The following is a 21,902-nucleotide window of genomic DNA, read 5'->3' as shown; positions in this document are numbered from 1 at the left end:
GTGTATGTGGAGATGCACGTGTGTGGAGAAGAAATGGGGTAAGTTCTCTGACAACATTTGTTTTCTGTTTAATTATTCTCCAAAGATTTTTTTTTTTTTAATAGCAGCAGAAGTGAATGCCAAGAAGGAAGTTTAAATCAAAGCTTCACTATCAGGCCTTTGTAACCTACGTGAGCTCTAACAGTTGCAATGAGAGGGAAGCCCATGTTACTGCTCCTTAGAGACCTAGGTTCTTGATAGCACCTACAGAGGATGGAAACGTGGATGTCTGGAAAGATTCTAAGACCTTCCTACTAGCAGAAATCACAAGTAAAATGTAAAAGCAAAATTCAAATACTAACTAAAAAGCTCATCTAATAATTCTACACTGGGATCACCAAAACAAAATGAAAAAAAAAAAAATCCTGTTTTAAAACCTCTCAAGAAAACGCTGGTGGCAACCGTTTGATTAGTGACGTATCTGTATATGCCGCCCAATAACTAGAAACAGTAATCCAGCTAATAAAGAAAAAAATATCCCCGCCGGGGCCAGGAAAAATGACCAGCCATACAGAACAGAAGGGGTGAACTCCAAGCAGTCTCTCATTTTCATGTTTTTGTAGCCTTCCATGTCAGCCACTGCCTGGACCCAGATGACATACAGCATCACCACCAGGGAAAACAGGATGCCTGAGAAGAACAAAACAAAAGACCTTTAGTCTTTCTGAAGATGTTTTCCCAAGAACACTAACCAATCATTTGCCTGATGATATGTCTCTAAAAATACCATTCTAGCCAAATCACCTACTTTGTGTCGTACCCTTTATTATATGTTTTATATGCATACTGCTTATCTTTAATTTTCAAAGCATTGAAATGGCAACATAAGAACAATGGCAACAGCTGACATGCATTTATTGAGTACTTACTGTATGCCAGGCTCTGTATTAGGTGTTTATGTACATAAGAGCCAAAGATCCTGCCTAGTGGAATTTCTCCTAACATTTCCCATCTGTACTATATGCCTGGTTTGGGGTGAGCACTGTAATACATTATTTATTTCAATCTGTACAATGAATTGATAAAATAGGTACTATTGACCCTCGGTTTTAAGTATATGCAAACACAACCAGTAGCTTTCAGAGCCGCTTTTTAGCTCAGGTCTTTCCAACTATTATTATATTATTATAATACAGCTAACTAATGCTGTGGGTAATTTTGTCAATGAAAACAGAAGCCAAAGTAAGTATCAGACAAAAACAGAGATGAAAGCACTGAACTAATGTAAAGAACAGACATGATTCTTTCAAATTGAAATACAGATGCTGAAGATTGATTATAGCATAAAGGTAACATTGCCTGGAAAGAATGAGAAAAAAATTAATGAAAAAATTCTGTGGAATGTAAAACCACAGGTCTAAGACCAAGAGCCTTATTAGACAAGAGAAAGGAACAGAAGTAGAATGGAGGGATGCAGGGAGGGAGCAATATGACCGAAGAGCTTCACGAATGCTAAAACTTGAGAATACTGCAAAGCATATACTTTTCCACGTGGCTGTCACTGAAATAACAGAAGGGAGCAGCCCCACTGTGCTGAGCTGCAAACCCAGGAGAGTCAGCCAAGCTGATACACGGGTGAGTGAGTGACAAGTCCCACACACAAACCACACAGCCTGAGGGATTCAAATTTGTCCCTGAGCAAAATATACTTGAGGTCATTTGCTAGTTGTCCAAAAGTTCAATCCAAACATGTCAAGGACCTATTATAGTCTTTGAATTAATGAACGAAACCATCAGGCATAAAATCTCCATATTCTAATTGCGAGCCAGTCTGAAAGGTAAACATAACCCTGTGACTAGGAGCAGAGATGGAGGCATATTGGCAGGACAGAGTAGCTTTTAAGAGCCTAGCCATTAATCACCCTTCTCCAGTTAATTGTGCTCCTACAGTATTTAGGATGTCTTCTCTCTCTTGGGCCATCCATTTCGTAAAGAATCCTGAGAAGTACACACAAAAGAAGACGGGCTTATAAATATGCCAAGGTGAGTCTTAAACTTTCTCATAATTGTGATACAAACACAGAGCAATGAAGAATCAACGTAGATGCTTCACTAATAAGAAACATCCTTCACACTGTGGTCTGTAATGTAAATGCAAATACTGGAGCACAGAAGAGTGCAATTTAACCACTGAACAACAGCTATGTCAGAGAGAAATAGTAAAGTCATAGCCGGCAAGCAAACTCCTTGCAAAGCCGTACCTCAGATGCTGACAACAATATGGCAATGCCATGTGTTGTTGAGCAACTCTGTGCATTTCAATACATTTTTCTGCAAATATATAGACACTGCTCTCCCCTAATGTAAAGTTTTGGCTTAGTTATTTGCATACTATTTGCCTTATGCAAACAGACTGCAAACCTTTGTTATTATTTGTTGATATGCTTCTTATCTCTCTTGCATCATGTGACTCTCTTGTGCTTTCCGATAGTTTTATAAAAACAGAAAATTGCCTTTGTGAAAAACCAGTAGCCTTATGCATATTTTCTCTCAAAAGTTGCAAAATCCATTACTGAATTTAGAGTATTTAAAAAAAAAAATGTATTGCGGGGCACCTGGGTGGCTCAGTCCTTAAGCGTCTGCCTTCGGCTCAGGTCATGATCCCAGGATCCTGGGATCGAGCCCCGCATCGGGCTCCCTGCTCGGCAGGAAGCCTGCTTCTCGCTCTCCCACTCCCCCTGCTTGTGTTCCTGCTCTCGCTATCTCTCTCTCTCTGTCAAATAAATAAATAAAATCTTTAAAAAAAAAAATGTATTGCAAGTAACCATATGGATGATTCTTAATAAGGAAGAATTAACTTATATTTTAAAATTGCCGTTATTTAGGGGCGCCTGGCTGGCTCAGTCTTTAAGCGTCTGCCCTTGGCTCAGGTCATGATCCCAGGGTCCTTGGATCAAGCCCCACATCAGGCTCCTTGCTCCCTGACTGCTTCTCCCTCTCCCACTCCCCCTGCTTGTGTTCCTTCTCTCGCTGTGTCTCTCTCTGTCAAATAAATAAATAAAATCTTTAAGAAAATAAATAAATAAAATAAAATAAAATTGCCATTATTTGAAGAGCATTTACATCCTGAAAGCAATAAAAATAGGCGTTTCTATCACTACAATCTTTAACTTGTTCACTAATTGAAGATACTGTCATTTAATTCATATCATACCAGTTTATAATTACATCTTCCCATGGGGTAAAAGAGTGTTTCCCTACCTATTAAATTGCCAGTGTTTTATACCAGTGTGTATATGTGTGCATGTGCGCACTCACATGCAAAGAGACAAACAGAAAGTAAATGGACTAAGACATTGGTAAGTATTTACACCAAAGGCCAATGGTTTAGCTGACATGGCAGCAAGAATTTATGATGGGGGGTTTACATAATGCATCTGGCCAACAGAAGAGTCAGGAGACTATTACATAGAGGTAGACTGATCAAACAAATAAATATATTGAGGTTAACTGGAGTCATGTTCTTCACTGCCTGAAAAGGGAGTTACAAATTTGAAAAGGGGGAAAGCTAAAACAAAGTCTATGGTGTTTGTTTGGAATTAAATGTATCAGTGTGAATTTATGGTTCTAGATAGACAGATAGATAGATATAGAAGTAAAAGTGTGTGTGTGTGTTAAGATACACCCGTGTGTATACACCTACATATATTTCCTGGCTCTGTGTCCTGGGAGGATCTGGGAGCAATAACACCCCAGTAGCATGGAGCACACCAAGTGTCCAGATCTTGGCTTCTAAATATCAGGAACCAGGCATCTCAAAGAAATAGGTGAATCCAGGCTGGGACAGAAAGTACAAGATAAGCCTGGAATGTCAGATATGCTCTCAGAATGGTGGGAGTGTTTCAGAAGCTAGCTCGAGAGGTTCCCCCTAGCCAGCTCTGAGGCAATCAGACTATCAGACCAATAATGGTAATGGCACATGATACCTCACCGAATAAAAGAGAAATCCATGAGCCCACAGTGATATAAATAAATGAATGAATACATTAGGCAGGGAGAAGGGAAAGCTTTTCCTTAGAGAATGCTAACTTATAAATGTAGAAGGAATAGTTCAATTAGAAATCACCATTTGGCAATCATTGAAGTAATAATTCAGGCAAGGAAAAAAAATGGATGCTAAAACTAGTAAATGAAATTTAGATGAGAAATAAATATTTACACAGGCTCAAAGTCTCTTCCCACAAAACACTTACCAATTGTAAAGGGGAAAACAGTCATTTCATACTGAAGAAACCTGGCAAATAGCACCTTACTCAAATGATCAGAGTGCATATCACCGGTGGCATGGCATACTGATATCACTAACCACCTTGTAAGATACAATGAGAACAACACAGCATCACTGCTATGATAGCCAAAAATGAAGAGCCTAAATCCAATCAGAAGGAAACAGCAGACACACCAACTCAGGAACATTCTAGAAAATCACAGGCCTCGACTCTTGTAGAGTCGAGGTCATGAAGGTCTAAGTAGGACTTATTCTGGTCTGACGGAGATTCAGATAACATTACTACTAAATGCAAAGCCTGTTCCAGGACTGGAGCCTTTTGCTAGAAAAGACATTGAGACAGTTAGTGAAAGGTGAATGGAGTCTCTGGGTGAAGGGATTTTTCAACTTCTATATAAATATGAAAATATTTCAAAACAAAAGACAAAATGAATGAATTAAAAAACACAAAAAAGCATGGTGGGAATCTGTGGTTATGTGCACTAGAAAGGACATATGCTGGCGGGCATGGGAGGACAGTATGTGTGTTCATACACCCAGAAAGACACATTTTCTTTTGGTGGGCAATTGTGATGATTAATGAACAGTAATATTGCTGGTTTGGTTCACCTACCGAGTGGAGAGTATCATTTGGGGGAACACTGATGGAAAAATACTATGTTAAAATCTTAATTATTATCCCTTGATTTCTTAAAGGACTCTCATTCATGAAAACATAAGTAATAACTGTCCTTGAGTAACAAGTGAGTTACATGTCAAACCCACTTGCCACTGTGATTTTAGCAGGAATAGAAAATATTGCTAATATTCAGGTAATAATTTATTTTTAAATTAAGTTATATTTAAATATGGTCATATTTTGAAAGCATAATTTATTTCCAATTAAATTTAAAATACCTAATTGAAGACCAAAAAAATCCATAAAACAGCTCACTGGAGGCATAAAGTAAGGTAGCAAATCCCAAGAAGATTTGTGATAATAAAACCATGGACAAATAATTAAGTCACAAGAAGAATGCATTGGTTCTCTTACTAATTAGCAGTGTGGGGAAGAGCCACTCATGATTTTACAACTCTTACGAAGTTGACAACTTTTCCTTCTAAATATCATGAATTCAATTTGGAAAGCATTTTCTCTGAAACAAAGGTCACGTAGTCACAAAGGGCCATTAGGAATGCAATTGCTAATGATAAACAATATGGAAATGTTCACAATGTGGAAAAAAAATACAAAAGAATTTCACCAACACCAAGTCACAGACTGAAAGTAAAACTGCATGTCCTCAATATTTTATGGAAGCAAGTATGGAAAAATAAACCAGATTTAAAAACACATTCCTAATAAAATAAAATAAATAAAAAACACATTCCTAGAGAAAAGTTAGCCACAGAAATGGAAACTCTTCAAAAAGGCAAATGTCAAACGTCTATATTCTTGCCTAGAAATACATATACCTGTATTAAAAAACAAAAGCCTTTTGGAGTTACTGAAAAACTATAAACTTGATATTTAACTGCTTAGATATAACTGAACTGCCTTTGAAATGTGTTTTAACAACTTCAATCATGGGCAGCTATTGGTTACTTGGGGAAGAATCATAAATCCAAGATGATTCCATTGGCCTCTTTTAGTCAGGCTTGCACACAAATTCAGTGACAACTCATTTCAGCTTTCTACAGGCACAGGAAAGGCCACGAATTCCATAGTCAAAAAAATGCATTATGAATGAAGTTAAAGTGAACAGTGAACAGTGAATTAGAATCAGAAAAATATTGCCTTTTCTCTAACTGGAGGCTGCATGTACTCTAGAGACAGGGCAATATTCAGCAAGAGCATCTAGAGAAACAGAGCTAGAATGTCAGCTTCATAAAATCTTAGGGATGATAGCATCAGCTTACTCCTTCTGTCTATTTTCAGAGGATGAAATGAGGTCTGCAGTCACAAGGTCAAAGTAGCCTGTGGCATAACTCAAACGGACACCCTGATAGCAGATATAACACATTAGGATGAAGACATTCACAGACACCCTACAGTGGGGAAAAATTCCAAGGAGGTGGTAGGCAGTGAGATTACTTTTCCAGGTGGAGCTCCCAGGAAGGTACAGAGAGGGTTCATGCTAACTATAGAAATGAAAAAACCTGGAGTGTGGGTAAGGGTACAAAGGACAGCCGCGTTAATGGAATGGTGAACCTGGATCTGACATGCCCAGAAAAAAAAAAACAAAAAGGAAACTTGATAAGCTATGTATTTACTATCATTTTCTAAAAGGAAACATAGCAATTCATCAAGAAATACATAATGAATGCCTTCTCAGACCTGCAGAGGAGCACCGAGCAGCATAAGTGACCATGTCCCCACAAGGGGCTTTGGCAGAAGATCTGTAAACAGTCTTCATATAAACATTTCTGAAATTAGTCCATACTAATATTTGAAGGTATTATATTAAGCTCCAATAGTTTGAAGGTTGTTCTAATGGGTAAAAAGCATTACAGATTCATTGTTTCTCTTTCTCATTTTTTTTTAAAAGGTTTTATTTATTTATTTATTTGACAGAGAGAGACACAGGGAGAGAGGGAACACAAGCAGGGGGAGTGGGAAAGGGAGAAGCAGGCTTCCCACAGAGCAGGGAGCCCGATGCGGGGCTCGATCCCAGGACCCTGGGACCATGACCTGAGCTGAAGGCAGACACTTATTGACTGAGCCACCCAGGCGCCCCTCTCATTTTTTTAACTGAGGTATAATTTACATACAGCAAAATGTATGAGTTTTAAGTGTATGGTTTGATGAGTTTTGATAAATGTAAACATCAGTGTATCCACAATCCATTAAAAATAGAAAATATCCATCCCTGTCACTCCAGAGAGGTTCTTCAGGCCTCCTCACACCCCTCCCCCAAAGCATCTATCACTATAGCAGAGCTTTGCCCTTAGAACCTTGTAGAAATGAAATCATGACCGTGTGCAGTCTTTTGTCTCTGGCTGTTCATACTCAACATGATGACAGAGAATTCACCCAGGTTGTTCATGTGTTAGTAGTCCCTCTTTTTTACTGCTGAGCACTATTCCCATTGTATGAACAGACCACAATTTGTTCATCCACTTATCTCTTGATGATCATCTGGGTTCTTTCTAGGTTTTGGCTATAATGAATTAAGCCACAATGAATATTTTGGTTTGTGATGTTCTAACTCAAACATAGAGTCTTGAAATGACCGATACATTTCCTTAGACAAATGGTTTTAAAAAAGGAAATAGGCAACAGTATCTCTTTTTAAAATTTTATTTTATTATGTTAATCACCATACATTACATCATTAGTTTTTGATGTAGTGTTCCATGATTCATTGTTTGTGTATAACACCCAGTGCTCCATTCAGTACCTGCCCTCTTTAATACCCACCACCAGGCTAACCCATCCCCCCGCCCCCCTCCCCTCCAGAACCCTCAGTTTGTTTCTCAGAGTCCATAGTCTCTCATGGTTCATCTCCCCCTCCAATTCCTCCCCTTCATTTTTGCCTTCCTACTATCTTCTTTTTTTCTTTTTTAACATATAATGTATTATTTGTTTCAGAGGTACAGATCTGTGATTCAACAGTCTTGAACAATTCACAGCGCTCACCATAGCACATACACTCCCCAGTGTCTATCACCCAGCCACCCCATCCCTCCCACCCCCCACCACTCCAGCAACCCTAGTTTGTTTCCTGAGATTAAGAATTCCTCATATCAGTGAGATGAGATACATGTCTTTCTCTGATTGACTTATTTCACTTAGCATAATACCCTCTAGTTCTATCCACGTCATTGCAAATGGCAAGATTTCGTTTTTTGATGGCTGCATAATATTCCAGTGTGTGTGTGTGTGTGTGTGTGTGTGTGTGTACCGCATCTTCTTTATCCATTCATCTGTTGATGGACATCTTGGCTCTTTCCATAGTTTGGCTATTGTGGACATTGCTGCTATAAACACTGGGGTGCACATATGCTCTCGGATCACTCCATTTGTATCTTTGGGGTAAATACCCAGTAGTGCAATTGCTGGGTCATAGGGTAGCTTTATTTTCAATTTTTTGAGGAATCTCCATACTGTTTTCCAGAGTGGCTGCACCAGCTTGCATTCCCACCAACAGTGTAGGAGGGTTCCCTCTTCTCCGCATCCCCGCCAACATCTGTCATTTCCTGGGACTTGTTAATTTTAGCCATTCTGACTGGTGTGAGGAGGTATCTCATTGAGGTTTTGATTTGGATTTCCCTGATGCCAAGCGATGTTGAACACTTTTTCATGTGTCGCATCAGTATCTTTTTATGAAACACGATCTTATGCCAAACTGCTAAAAGAGATGCTGGGCTTCCAGATGCTGTGGCAGTGACCTGCAGTGCACCTGCTCAGACTCTCCCCCACCCCCCTTAAGAATACAGTCTTCCTTTCTCTTCCTCAAGCATCAGTTTTGTCAACAAAACTTTTGACAGCTCTTCAATTGTGTTCACTGTGCAATTAAACTCTCCAAATGCTTGGAGCACAGGGATGTTTTGTGACTGGTTTCTGAGTCAGAGTTTTGTTTTTTGTTTTAAACTGCATTTATGTATCATTTGAAATACACAAAATATGATGTATAAATGAATGTTATGAAGCTTCATTATAAAATGAACCCCTGTGAACTGGTCCCCAAAGTAGGAATCAGAATGCCACCCTGCATCTTTGTTTTCTGAGACTTCTTTGGAAAGACAGTTGTCCCTCAGGTATGTAGGTAGCATCTCTAGCCTTTAATTTAGAGGATATAAAAGCACAACCAAGGAGAAAGAGCTAGACCCTTTCTGAGAATGGGCAAGGGTTTAACCTCTTGGGATAGAATAACAGTGCTCCTTCATGATAAGCAGTATGCGTTTGAGGCCCAAATCCATAAAAGATTTTGGATAATGTCTGCAAATGACTTTATATATAGGGTCATTACATTTATGTATGTGTTTTAAAAACATAGAGTATTAACTTTTAAAATGTAAGCTCTTAGTGCCACAGTATTTGCAAATGAGTTTGGCATGTGTTAACTTTTAATACAGTAGGAATCTTAAAAATTGCAGTGTTTGAGACCTTTCTCAAATTTTAAGAAACCTTATGTGTCAGGCTAAAGGAGGAAACATGGCCATCAGTGTAGGCTATTCTCACAGATCCACTCCAGAATCCAAAATGCATACTTATTTTTCTAAACATTACGTGGGGAAAGGAAAATTTGCTAATTCTACATTTTCTCAAAAGTAAGACTTACTGCACCATAACATACCTTCAAAGTAGTTATGTATCTGTTAGTTCATTCACTAAAAAGTTAGTTTTTTTGGGAAATACACTAGAAGTTCTTAAAAATAATTGTACTTTTGTAATAGTCCTTCTTTACATTAAAATGCTATTCCTTTCTCCTTCAGTTACATTATGCTCATTTTTACATGTCATTTTCAGAAATTTTAAAACTGCTAATGCATAATGATCAACCATAAACAATTTTCACTCTTCATTTTCTCAGACTCACTTTCCACTGATTTTTCTCCAATTTCCTGAGATAGCCCGAATATCTTATATAGTTATAATTTCATGCCTGTATCTTTTCATTACATCTATCTGATTTCCAAATATTCATAACTGCCCACACTTCACCACACTACTGTCCAAATATATTAACTGCTTCTTCCCTTTCATTTTCTGGCCTCATGTTTTTATTTAGTCAACCAAACCTATATAATGTCTATTGGATTTCTCAAATATTTATTACTTTCTTAGGTTGGCATAATCTTGGTAGGCATTAAACATCCTGCCTATCCCATACCTGTACTCCCTTGAGAAACAGTTATTGACAGAGAATGATCATGAGGGTTTATCCATCTGTACAAGTCATTAGGGACTGCATCTGGAAAGCGGATTTTCATTTAACACCAAGGAAGTGTTTACTCACAGTAGATGAGTTTCACGAAGCAGGAGGTGGTTGAAGCACACAGGCCTGGCTTCTGACTGCCCTGGTTTAAATCTTACCTCAAAGGTGTACTGGCTGGAAGGCTTTACACTTGACTAGCTGAGTAACCTTGAACAAGTTCTGTACTTCTCTGTGTCTCAGCATCTTTGTTGGTAAAATAGAGGTCATGCAGGTGCCTACTGCAGAGAGCAGTCATAAGGAATTAATGGGGATAACGCACTTAACAAGGTTCCTGGAACAGGGCAAGCACATAATAAGCATCGGCTAGTTTTGTTATTATCATTATTTTTATTGAGCTTTGGCATGAACTACTGCTAATGGCTAGCGAATATTATTCTCTGAAATCTTTTAAAGCATCAGAGCTTCTCATATGACTAGGCTATTTTAGGGCTAGTCAAGAGGCAAGGGGAGAAACCGCTACAGTGCCTTCCAGTTCCGAGATTCCATGAGAAGTGAGGGAGATTGTCTGCCCATGTCTTACTAGAATCTTCCACCAGGTGGCACCAGTCACTCCACAGGCCCATCGCTGAACATTTCAGAAACGGTAACAGGTGAATCCAGACTTGTGCTCACTTATATATATTATGGACATTTTCTGTCTTAAGTGTCCAGTGAGCAAACTACCTGTCCTTCCCCCAACAACCTTTTAGTTACAGGAAGTAAAAATTCTTTCTGGGACAGACTTAGCATATGTCAATCTGGTCATTCAGGGGAGTCTATTACTAATGTGTTTCTCTTTTGTACAAGTAAGTATAATGGGTGGGGGGAAAAGCCTCAGAAAATGCATAAAAATTTCAGTTAAAAAAGCAGTATGCCTTATTCATTCACTACTAGTTATTTCTGAGCAAATTGACTATTTGGGGGAAGGGTGTGAAATAAAACAGAATATTTGCAAAGAAATTAAATGCCTTCTGGAACTAAGTTAATAGTAGATGTTAATGATACACATACTTTAAAGAAGGAGAGTGAAGCAGATGGAAATTCATTCTGCCTTTCCACCATACTAAAACCTAACCCCAAACCAGAGATGCCATTTATAAAGTGGAAAGAATCTTGTCACCCTACACATATGAAAACTCCCTTTCAGTGTGGAGGTTAATTATATCCCATAATAAAATATCATGCGAGTAAAAGCATTAATTTGCCAGGACCTATAGATCTAGTTCTCAGAAGAACCACACAGATACATTTGTAAAAGGGGGTGGGGGCCATTTATTCACGTTTCCAGTTCAAGGTTTTCTAGAAAGCCCCACTAAAGCTATTACTGAGCTGACCTCTCATAACCTAGATTCATCCGGGCAGGGGCTGGACCATCACCCAGAATGTTTCCAATGAGAACACATATGCACACCAAGCCCAGGTAGGGGTAGAGACTCAGGAGCACAACAGCTCTCTCCAGAGAAACCACTCTGTGTCTCTTCACCTGGCTGGGGTGTTGGAGGCTCACAGGACTGGGTCTCACTTGTCCCTTCTGAATTCTTCCTCTGGGGACCTTTCTCTTCACCGGAGCATCATACATCTATCATACTGGTGCCCCATTCCACACTGAGTGGGGATAAGTCTGATCCTAACAGCCTGTTATGCACATTCTAACTGATAAGCAATGTGGGGAAAAATACTTTGAAGAACTGAGAAAGAAAAGTTATAGGCTTTAAAGTATTTTTGTAAATAAAAATTCTTCAGAGCTCTTTCCTCTTTAATATTGACCAATGTTGACTGATTCTAGCACTTGACATTTTGATGAAATGACATATGGAGGAAACTAAAATTCCACATCAGAATTTGAAGAGAGGCCTTCGACATTATTATAGTATCAATATCCAAAACAATACTTTTCCTGAACAAATTCCCAAATATGACAACTGAAGGCACAAAGCCAGGGTACAAAGCAAGTACTTCTAGAAACATAAGGGTGACTGGTTCTTCCAGAACTACTCAGAAAGCAGATCTAGTGTACAAAGCTTCTGGACTGAGCAAAAGAGAAATCCAAACTGCTGTTTTGTGTTTCATAAAAATCAGAGACAGTCACTACATCAAAAACTAATGATGTAATGTATGGTGATTAACATAACATAATAAAATTTAAAAACAAAAATCAGAGACAGGAATTCTACTACAACAAGCACATCTGGCTAATGTATCAGTAACCTACAGTTCTCATGAGTCACCCTTTTGTTTCCATGCATACCTCCAACAGAACAGACCTGTGAATAAAAATGTGAAGTCCTAGACTTTGGTGAAATATTCTGTTCCCCACTAGGAGGTCATGCTTGTGATTTTCTCCTGAAAGCCTCCTTCTGGTGCACTAAGAAAGACACAGAAGCTTTAGAAAAGCCATTCTGGCAAGAATTCACTGGCCTTCCAGGCCTGTTCTGCTAACACAGAGGACCCTTTGCTTGTCCAGGGTAAGTGGCTGTTTATAGTCTGGATCTCTCACGATATAGACATGGAGACAGCAGGTGCAAGCAGGGAGATGCATGTGCCTGTAAGTTTAGAATGCCTGCCTCTAGGCTGTCAGCAATTCTTCCCTAATCCCTTCCTGCTCATGGTCTTCTGTTTCCTCCACATACTCTTCTCTCGCTTTGCTTTATCTGGAGGAAGACATAAGGAGCAAGGTATGACACTGAGTGCTTCCTGGAAGCCACGTGTTCAGTCTCAGCCAAAAAAAAAAAAAAAAAAGGAACATCTGAAATATGTCCCTTGGCTTTTGTGACTGATTTTTTCTAGGATTTAGGGGAAAAAGTATCTTGCAGTTTGGCATCCATCACATCTACCTTATTTCATATAGAAATAAATGTGGTTTGCTGATGAGCTACTACAAATTCTTGCTCTTTTGAAAGAAAAAGGAAAACAAACCACAAGTCCAATTTAATTCTGATTCAGTAGTTTATATATTTTGTACTCAGAATTTTATATTCCCTTCATATCCTCTCACCTTTCCTATGTCACTTTTTAAAGAAGGTTCACATCACTACGCTTCTAGAAAGCATTGTCCTCCAGATCCAAAGGGAACAGGGATGAGCTGTGGAAGGATGTGCTTCCAGCAGTTTGTCCCACATGGCAGAGGATTTATAAAATTCATCCCAACTCACTCAGCTTATATCCCTGGTTACCAGTAATGGCTTGAGCAACAGCTGTCTGGGCAAGGAGCATCCTCTGTGGTCACAGAATGGGCAGGAGTCAAATCACTACTTTGCCCCCAAAGGACTAATTGTTCCAAAGGACCAATTACACTGCAAAGGTACCCTTGGCTCCCATTAATACCTCCTGGGTCTAGAATAAAGGCTGCTATATTCCTCTATCTTACAAGATGTCCATGTAGTCTCACCAATGTGAGGGTCCCACAAAGCATTTAGCTGAGATCCAGAAACTTTTCAGGCACCTCTACACAAGAGGGACTCTGTCGAGCTCTACATTCAGCAGAAAAATGTAAACCCATTTTGTCACTCAGGAAAAAATGATTTCATTTACAAAAGAAAAACCTTTGTACCATAATATCCTGGTAAAATACCAATTTTAAGTTTTATGGCTTATTACCCAGTGATGTCAGTATCCCAGAATTTCCAGATCACGTCATTATTCTTTCCTGTACGTTTAGAAGTCTTACTCATGCACAGCAATTCCTGTCTTGACGTCGCTTTGCCCAGGTACTAGGAAGTTTCAGCTATATAATAATTTCCTCCATATACTTTAAATGTTTTGTAATGCTATGCCTACCCATTTTAACTTCTGCATCTTTCCTGTCATCTTTAATATCGCAGGGATAGGAGAAGACAAGCGTCAGCCCCTTTGGATCTGAAAGTTCTCTGGAAGTCCACATTAAAACGAATTTCAGCATTTGTTTAGGCTTTGTAGAGTGTGTGACAAGAACTCATTGCAACAGGGTCGGCGTTATAACATTCTGACAATTACCATACTCATGTATGTACTGTACGAGTACATACCAAATGCTTGTTCCAGAACTGAACCTCCTCAGGGAACACGCGGCCTAGCCTGCCTGAAAAGGAATTTGCCCAGCTGTGAGGAGTGGCAACATACGCCCTCCACACTTTGCTCTGAGCCTGTTGACAGAGCAAGAGGAATACCATGGGCCCCGCCCCTTACTCACAGGGACAACTGTGACATCAGCATGACTCAGCCATGCATGGAATGCTCAAAAACAGTCTTCCTGCTAATGCCAAAGAGTCTTTGTGCGTGCACATACCCAGCACTGGCCATTTGGAATTTGGCTATTCCCCGTTCTAAGGCCATCTGTCCAAAGAAAGAGAGAGGGTACAATCTTGTTTGTGGCATTGATAAAGCTGCCACAGCAACCCCAGGCCCAAGCTGCACCTGTTCCTAGCCAACCGGCAGAGCACAGAGCGTTGGCACAGGGCAGCACGGGAGGCTCGGTGAGGCAGGGAACGACGAGGCAAGCCGTAAGAAACAAAGAGATTCTAGAACACTAGGCCCATAGAATGAGATCTCCTCATTTTGAAAATATAAAATCTAACCAAAGAAAGCATTATAAATTCAATTCAGTTTAACTCATAGAGGACTATATGTGTGGTTCCATATTAAATGTGGCACACAAAAATTTGGCTGGCCGAAAAACCTAGTGTTTGCTACATATTTGCCAAGTGTTCATACAGCATAGCATGTAAGTTTCCACCTTCGACTCTGAGAGGCTAAGTTGCCTATTAACATTACCTGAGAATTTTGGTAATAAACATTGAAGAGATTTTAAAAATTCTATCGAGAAGTACTGAAGATGAAGGATGATTTATTGGCCCTATAACTGCCTTACAGAATTGTGTTTCACTGTGGAAATTGACACTAGACTGTAAACTTCAGTTATTCCTGAGAACATCACTTTTTCTGCCCAAGCTAATTTTGTCTCATCCAACAGAATCTCTCTCTGTGTTCTGCGGGAACAAATGGTCCTACACAAACAATAAAGAATTCTGCCATGAAGGAAATTAAAAGTCAAGTTTGAAAGGAAGTGTCCTCGTAATTGTCCAGTTTGGTTGTTTGCAGAATGGGTCCCAGAATACCATGGACACCGCTCAGTTCCCAGGGGACTTTAATCTGAGCAAGGGGAACCCCAGCCCCATTCCCACACACAGCAAAGATTCATCACAAAAAGAAAACCCACTGGTCACCGGCATATGAGTACATACCAAATGCTTTTACCCTCCTACAGAGTTCTCAGCCAAATGTAATTCTTTGGATATACTACCTTCTTGCACAATTTAAAAATGACCAACTTTTTTTTTTTTTTCAAAAGCACGAGACATACACACAGACACACAATTCTTTGATCAGACTAAACCAAGGATCAGAGCGTTTCTGAGTTTAAAACAACCATGCTGTCCATATGTGTACTAAACTCATGCTATTACAGTTGACACTTGAACACTGTGGGGTTAGGAGTGCTGACCTTTGTGCAATTGAAAATCTGCCTATAAATTTTAACTCCCCCAAAACTGAACCGCAGTTGAAAATTTGCCTATAACTTTTTTTTTGCCTGTAACTTTTGACACCACAAAAACTTAACTGTAGTTGAAAATTTGCCTGTAGCTTTGACTCCCCTAAGATTTCATGACAGCCTACTGTTGACCAGAAAAGTCTTTCTGAAAACATAATCAATTAACATATACTTTGTATATGTATTATACACTGTATTCTTACAATAAAGTAAGCTAAGAAAAGAAACATAAGAAAAACATAAAGAAAAAATAGATTTACAGGACTGTACTGTAAATTTACAGGACGGTACTATAAAAACATAAAAAAGAAAAAACGGATTTACAGGACTGTACTGTATTTATCAAAAAAAAAAAAAAAGTCCATGTATAAATAAATGGACCCACACAGTTCAAACCCATATTGTTCCAGGGTTAACTATACATATTTCCTTTATTGGAAAAGACTTAAAAAGAAAGGTAAGCAATGAGAAGAAACAAATATTTATATGCTCTAGTAGACAGCTGTTATTTCTGGGAAGACCATGGAAAAATATGCACCTTCACAAGACCTTGGAACAAAGCAAAGGTAGAATGTGGTTTGGAGAAGGTAAAAACATTCGGCTCAGAAAATGCTCAGTTTTATGGCATATAAGGGATTTGGTCTTATGGAATTATGAATTAAAGAAGAGAGATTATAAATTGAGATTAAAGTGAAAGAAGCCTGACACAAAAGGCCACACACTGTGTGAATCCACTGATAAGAAATATCCAAAATAGGCAAACCCACAGAGATAGAAAGTAGACGAGTGTTAACTCAGGGTCAGGGGGAGGGAAGGAGGGGAGACAATAAGGTCTCTTTGTGAGGTGATAAAAATATTCTGGAATTAGGGGCGCCTGGGTGGCTCAGTCAATTAAGTGTCTGCCTTTGGCTCGGGTCATGATCCCAGGATCCGGGGATGGAGCCCACGTGGGGCTCCCTGCTCAGTGGGGAGCCTGCTTCTCCCTCTCCCTCTGCCTGTCGCTCACTCTGCTTGGGCTCTCTCTCTCTCTCAAATAATTAAATAAAATCTTTAAAAAAAATATTCTGGAATCAGAGAGTGGTAATATTTGCACAACTCTGGAAATGTACTAAAAAGAACTGCACTGCGTGTTATACACAAACAATGAATCACGGAACGCTACATCAAAAAATAATGATGTAATGTACAGTGATTAACATAACATAATAAACAAAATCTTTAAAAAAAAAAACCACTGCATTATATACTTTAAAATGGTGAATTTTGTAGGTAAATCCAGGCCCTTGAAAACAAGGTCCTTGAAAAAACCAGTGAGGAAAGAATTGAATAAAAGACAAAAGAATGACAGAATAGGTTAAACAGGACTCTTATTCACAGGATGGGTTTTGGTTTTGGTGGGTTGTTTCTTTTTCTTTTTTCTTTTTTGAACTCTTCGAACGGAGGATCCATATCTGATTATTCTTTTTATTCCCTCTACAGAATTAAGCACAATATTATGTAATAAGTGTGCTTAAAGGAACTGTTAATTGGTCATTGATTAAATGATGATGGACAACATCAGGAGCTGTCTCTGCAATGATTTAGAGATGACAAAACTATCCATTCTGTTTCTTTACTATCACTACCATTTCATACAGAAACACTTTGTCCTTCTGATTTGATGTTACGATATAGCATATAGCCATGTACAATTTGGTCTTGGTCATAGTGATGTTTGTCTCATTTTCTAGAACTGTTATCTTTACAAATCACCTGTGCTTACATGTTTTCAGATTAATGTTCTGGATTTTATTTTCCAATTAAATGAAAAACACTTGATATTCCTAAGACACACCTAGTCAATTATTTTTCTATTTATACTAAGATCACTGTAAAGGCATTAAAAAGACTAGTTGGAAAGCTGACTAAAACAAACGCAGGTTTCGCCAAAGAGAGAATGTGTTTCTATAACGCAAATGAACCACAATTAAGAAAAGTGAGTGGTGACATTGTAGAAAGAGATGTTTTTTACCTGTGATAAATAAAACACGCCAGTTTGTAATATCATCTTGAGGCTATGTCTTTAAGAGTGCACAGAAAAGTTCACCCATATCCTGATGTTACAGAGAGACATGCTATGAACCCATTTTACAGATAGAAAATAAATAGGTTAAAAGAGGCTAAAGAACAGAGCTTTCCCTTCTAGTGCCTTCTTCATACAACGTGGATACAGTGAGCAAATGCTGTGGAGCACGTGGAAAACGCAAAGTCCCTGGAGAAGGGTCTGCGTATAATGGGCACTCAAGCAAAACTGCATATGAATATCATTATATTACTACTACTAGAGGCCTGAAACCTGAAACTAGAAAAGGAAAATATGAGGCTGTCGAGAAAAACCATGACTGGAAATCACACCCTTTGCCTTGCACATACCTCCAGCAATGTACCCGCCTCCACCAGCTTTATAGAGAACGTGGCTCGCGAAGGGGGCTGCACAGATGATCAGAAAGCTCGCAGTCACCACGGCGACGACCCCCAGAAGCATCAGGACTGCCCAGAAACCACGGTAAACTGGGGACCCCACGGGGAAAAGGAGAAAAGAAAACCACATTTAGATTGTGAATCCCACTTAGATTGTACCACACAGTCAGTTTCTTTCCTCTTTATTGTTCTGATTTCAGTCATGGCACAGCTAGGCAGAGTCCCAAGCCATGGGTCCTGAATGACAATCCAAAGGAAACCTTACTAGATAATTTTGTACTTAGTGATGTCAACCTTCAACTAACTCACGCTTGTTATTTGCACCACACACATGCTCAGTACACTCTCGGAGCTCATTTTCCTGACTGTGTTTTCCATTTTAGAAGTGGGGATGTTCTAGTTTTGGAAAGCGTTCCCTTGAGTAAGTACCTAGTTGGGTCACAGCTAGGTGTTTCATACCAAACATACAAAGACATGAAAAGGCATTCACATTTACAAACATTGCTTCTTACTATCACTGTCATCCCCTAGAAGCTAATAATCACCCCAATCCCCTAACAAAAAAGTATACTTCTATTTAGATTGCGACTCTATTGGAAAATAGTCTTCAGGTAAGAAAAATGGCAAACAAAACCAAAATTAAAGGTTTGTATAGACTGAGATTTTAAATCAGATATATTTAAGGCATACTACTTTCTACCAATATTTTTCTTAGAAAGACTCGAAATGAGAAGTTAGAGTAGTCTCTTATGCATAGACCAGCATAGCTGAATTAATGGATGCAGCTGGTGATAAATGGATTGTGGGTTTGGTGATACATAGTAATCAAATAAAGAGGAATTCTAATGATCATTTTTGAGCGGGATAATTACTGATCTATTAAACAAATTCATCATTTCCCAAGGGCTAAAACACTAACATAAGTTCCTTTTGGTATAAATGAAGGAAAGCCCCATAAAACACATTAGTCAAATTACATTTTTTAATGAAAACATAGAACTTTATATAAGAAAGCAAAAAAAATGATTTTTTTCCACAAGCCCACCTGGCAAAGAAAAAACTGTGTCCATCAGCTGGAATCTTAGAGCAAGGATTATAGGAAGGTGGAAATTTGTGAGGAGGAGGCATTGCATTTAAATTGGAAATGAAGGCTGGAAAATGTGTGGACACATGTAAAAGACAGGAGTAAAAGGCCAGCTTGTACCCCACATCCCATGCTGTTCGCCTGACAGTGGTTTCCAGGTTTGGGGTGTTAGGAATATTCTGTGGCTGCATTCAGGCTCCACAGGGAGCCAAGCAGTGGAGAAGTACTGACCATTTTTGAGTGTGGGAAGAGTAGCAAACAGTGAGCCAAACACATGCCATCCAGGTCATACAAGAATTTGCTGGAGAATTGGCAAGCTTCACATTTTACATTTTCATTCACACACACACACAAAGATTTCCTTCACATTGGTGAGCCTCACATTTTACACTTGCATTCCCTTCATTCACTTGTCTATCATGTGGTAGGTTCTGTGGCAAGTACTAGGGGTGAAAACATGATTAAGATGCAGTCCACAGAAAAAGGAGCCCATTCTGTGGCTCCCCTCACTTCAACTAAAACGTGGACACGCTTGGCAAACAACTATCTGAGGAGTCTGAAAAGTAAATAGCAAGTGCATTAAGGAGAGAAGTCAAACCCCAAGGAAAGATAAAACTGGCTACAAAGAGTTTTCTGAGTTTTGCCTTTTTTTCTCCTCCTAGATTTGGCCTGAAGGCAAGCCAAATTGGGAATTTTATAAAAGGTACAAACAGCAAAACAAAAAAACAACAAAAACCAAAACAAAAAACCCAGAGTTAAGATCATCATTCTGGACAGATCAGCAGGAAAAGTTGTCCCTCTAAGCCAGAGTCTAGGCAAAGTCCCCCTGATGAATTTTCTCTTTTTATTCTCCCAGTCCTGCCTCAAGGCCTCAAAAGTAGATCTGCACTGCTACCCCAGGGGAGGCATGGACACCTAAGATCCCAAAAGACAATTCAACCTTTTGGCTATTTGAAGCAGAAAAATGGGGTGCCTGGGTGGTTCAATGGATTGAGTGACCGACTCTTGGTTTTGGCTCAGGTCCTGGGATGGAGCCCCACATCGAGCCCCCCTGCATTAGGCTCTGTGCTCAGCAGGGAATCTGCTTGAAGATTCTCTTCCTCTGCCTCCCCTCCTACCCACGTTTTTTCTCTCTCTCTCTCTCTCTCTCTCTCTCAAATAAAAAAATAAATCTTTAAAAAAAAATAGAAGCAGAAAAAGGGACACCCAGTTTGCAAAGAGTCAAGGAACCACTGCTCTGGGGGTTTTCCTCTTCTTTCACTGCTTTGTACTGTGGTACAATTGCATGAAACTGGGCCATGGCCCAGGAGGCCCACGCTGAGAAACTAATCTTTCCAGCCAGACAAACTGGAAAAGTGGGCCCTGGAAGCCTGAGGATGTGGAAAAAACCCCACAGATGAGCAAGAACCAGAGAAGAGAATCTCTAATTCTGTGTTTGAAACTACACAAGTGATGAGCTCACCCCCCAAGTTGTACATGCACAGAAAATGCCCAAAGAAGTACAACAAAGGCTTTGAGAACTGAATTACAGTATAAATATCACCCAAGTACCAGAGCAAGCCCTGAGTGATATACATGCCCCAGCAGACCCAAACAGCATCTCAAAGGCTTTGAAAACTGAACTAACCTTGAAGGACATATCATGCAGGTGGATTGCTTGTTCAAAGAACAAATCAATATTCTCCACAGAAGTTTCACAGTGTGCAAGGTCTAACGACGTAATATTCAAAATGTCCAGGCTATAATCCAAAATTACATGATATACTAACAACCATGAAAATCTGACCAATTCTCAAAGGAATGAGCAATCAGCAGTTGCCAAGACGGTTCAAATGTGTGAATTATCACACAGACTTTAAAGCAGACACTAGAACCATTTTCTATGAACTAAGGTGAACACTCTTGAAATGAAAGACAGAAATTATTGAAAGAGAAATAGAGTCTATAAAAAAAAGAACTAAATTGCAGTGAAAAATATAACATCTGAAACTTAAAATCCATAAAATGAGCTCAATAGCAGAATGGAGATGAGAAAGAGCAAGTGAACTTGAGGAGAGAGCAGTAGAAATTATCCAGTCTGGGGCACCTGGGTGGCTCCAGTCGGTTAAGCATCTGCCTTCAGCTCAGGTCATGTTCACAGGGTCCTGGGATCAAGTCCCGCATCGGGCTCCCTGCTCCGCAAGAGGCCTGCTTCTCCCTCTCCCACTCCCCCTGCTTGTGTTCCCTCTCTTGCTGTGTCTCTCTCTGTCAAATAAGTAAATCTTAAAAAAAAAAAAAATTATCCAATCTGAACAGAAAGAAAAGAAATTGAAATAAAAAATGACTAGAGTCAGGGGTGCCTGGGTGGCTCAGTCGGTTAAGCGTCTGCCTTTGGCTTAGGTCATGATCCTAGGGTCCTGGGATCGAGTCCCGCATAGGGCTCCCTGCTCAGTGGGGAGTCTGCTTCTCCCTCGCCTCTGCCTCTCCCTTTGCTTATGCACTCTCTCTCTCTTTCTTTCACTCACTCTCTCTCTCAAATAAATAACTAAAATGTTTTAAAAAATGGCTAGAGTCTCAGAGACTTGAGAGAAAACATCAAAAGATGTCACAATTGTGTCACTGGAGTCCCTAAGGCAGAGGCAGACCATATTGGTGCCGAATGAACATTCATAGAAATAATGCCTG

The 21,902-nt window shown here is 39.4% G+C and overlaps 1 protein-coding gene across 1 annotated transcript in view; it reads right to left on the bottom strand.

Annotated features, from left to right (window-relative positions):
- Positions 1 to 448: 448 nt before the first annotated feature.
- Positions 449 to 21,902, bottom strand: part of TMEM182 (transmembrane protein 182) — a 54,748-nt gene continuing 33,294 nt past the window's right edge. Inside the window, exons 4-5 of the mRNA XM_021680283.1 lie at positions 18,107 to 18,244; positions 449 to 669 (exon numbers count right to left, since the gene is read on the bottom strand). Coding sequence (XP_021535958.1) covers positions 449 to 669; positions 18,107 to 18,244 — 359 coding nt within the window. The remainder of the gene's footprint in view (positions 670 to 18,106; positions 18,245 to 21,902) is intronic.

Source organism: Neomonachus schauinslandi, chromosome 10 (assembly GCF_002201575.2).
Source record: "Neomonachus schauinslandi chromosome 10, ASM220157v2, whole genome shotgun sequence".
NCBI lineage: Eukaryota > Metazoa > Chordata > Mammalia > Carnivora > Phocidae > Neomonachus > Neomonachus schauinslandi.
Note: the sequence above shows the minus strand (reverse complement) of the source record. Positions and strands in the feature narration are given on the sequence as shown.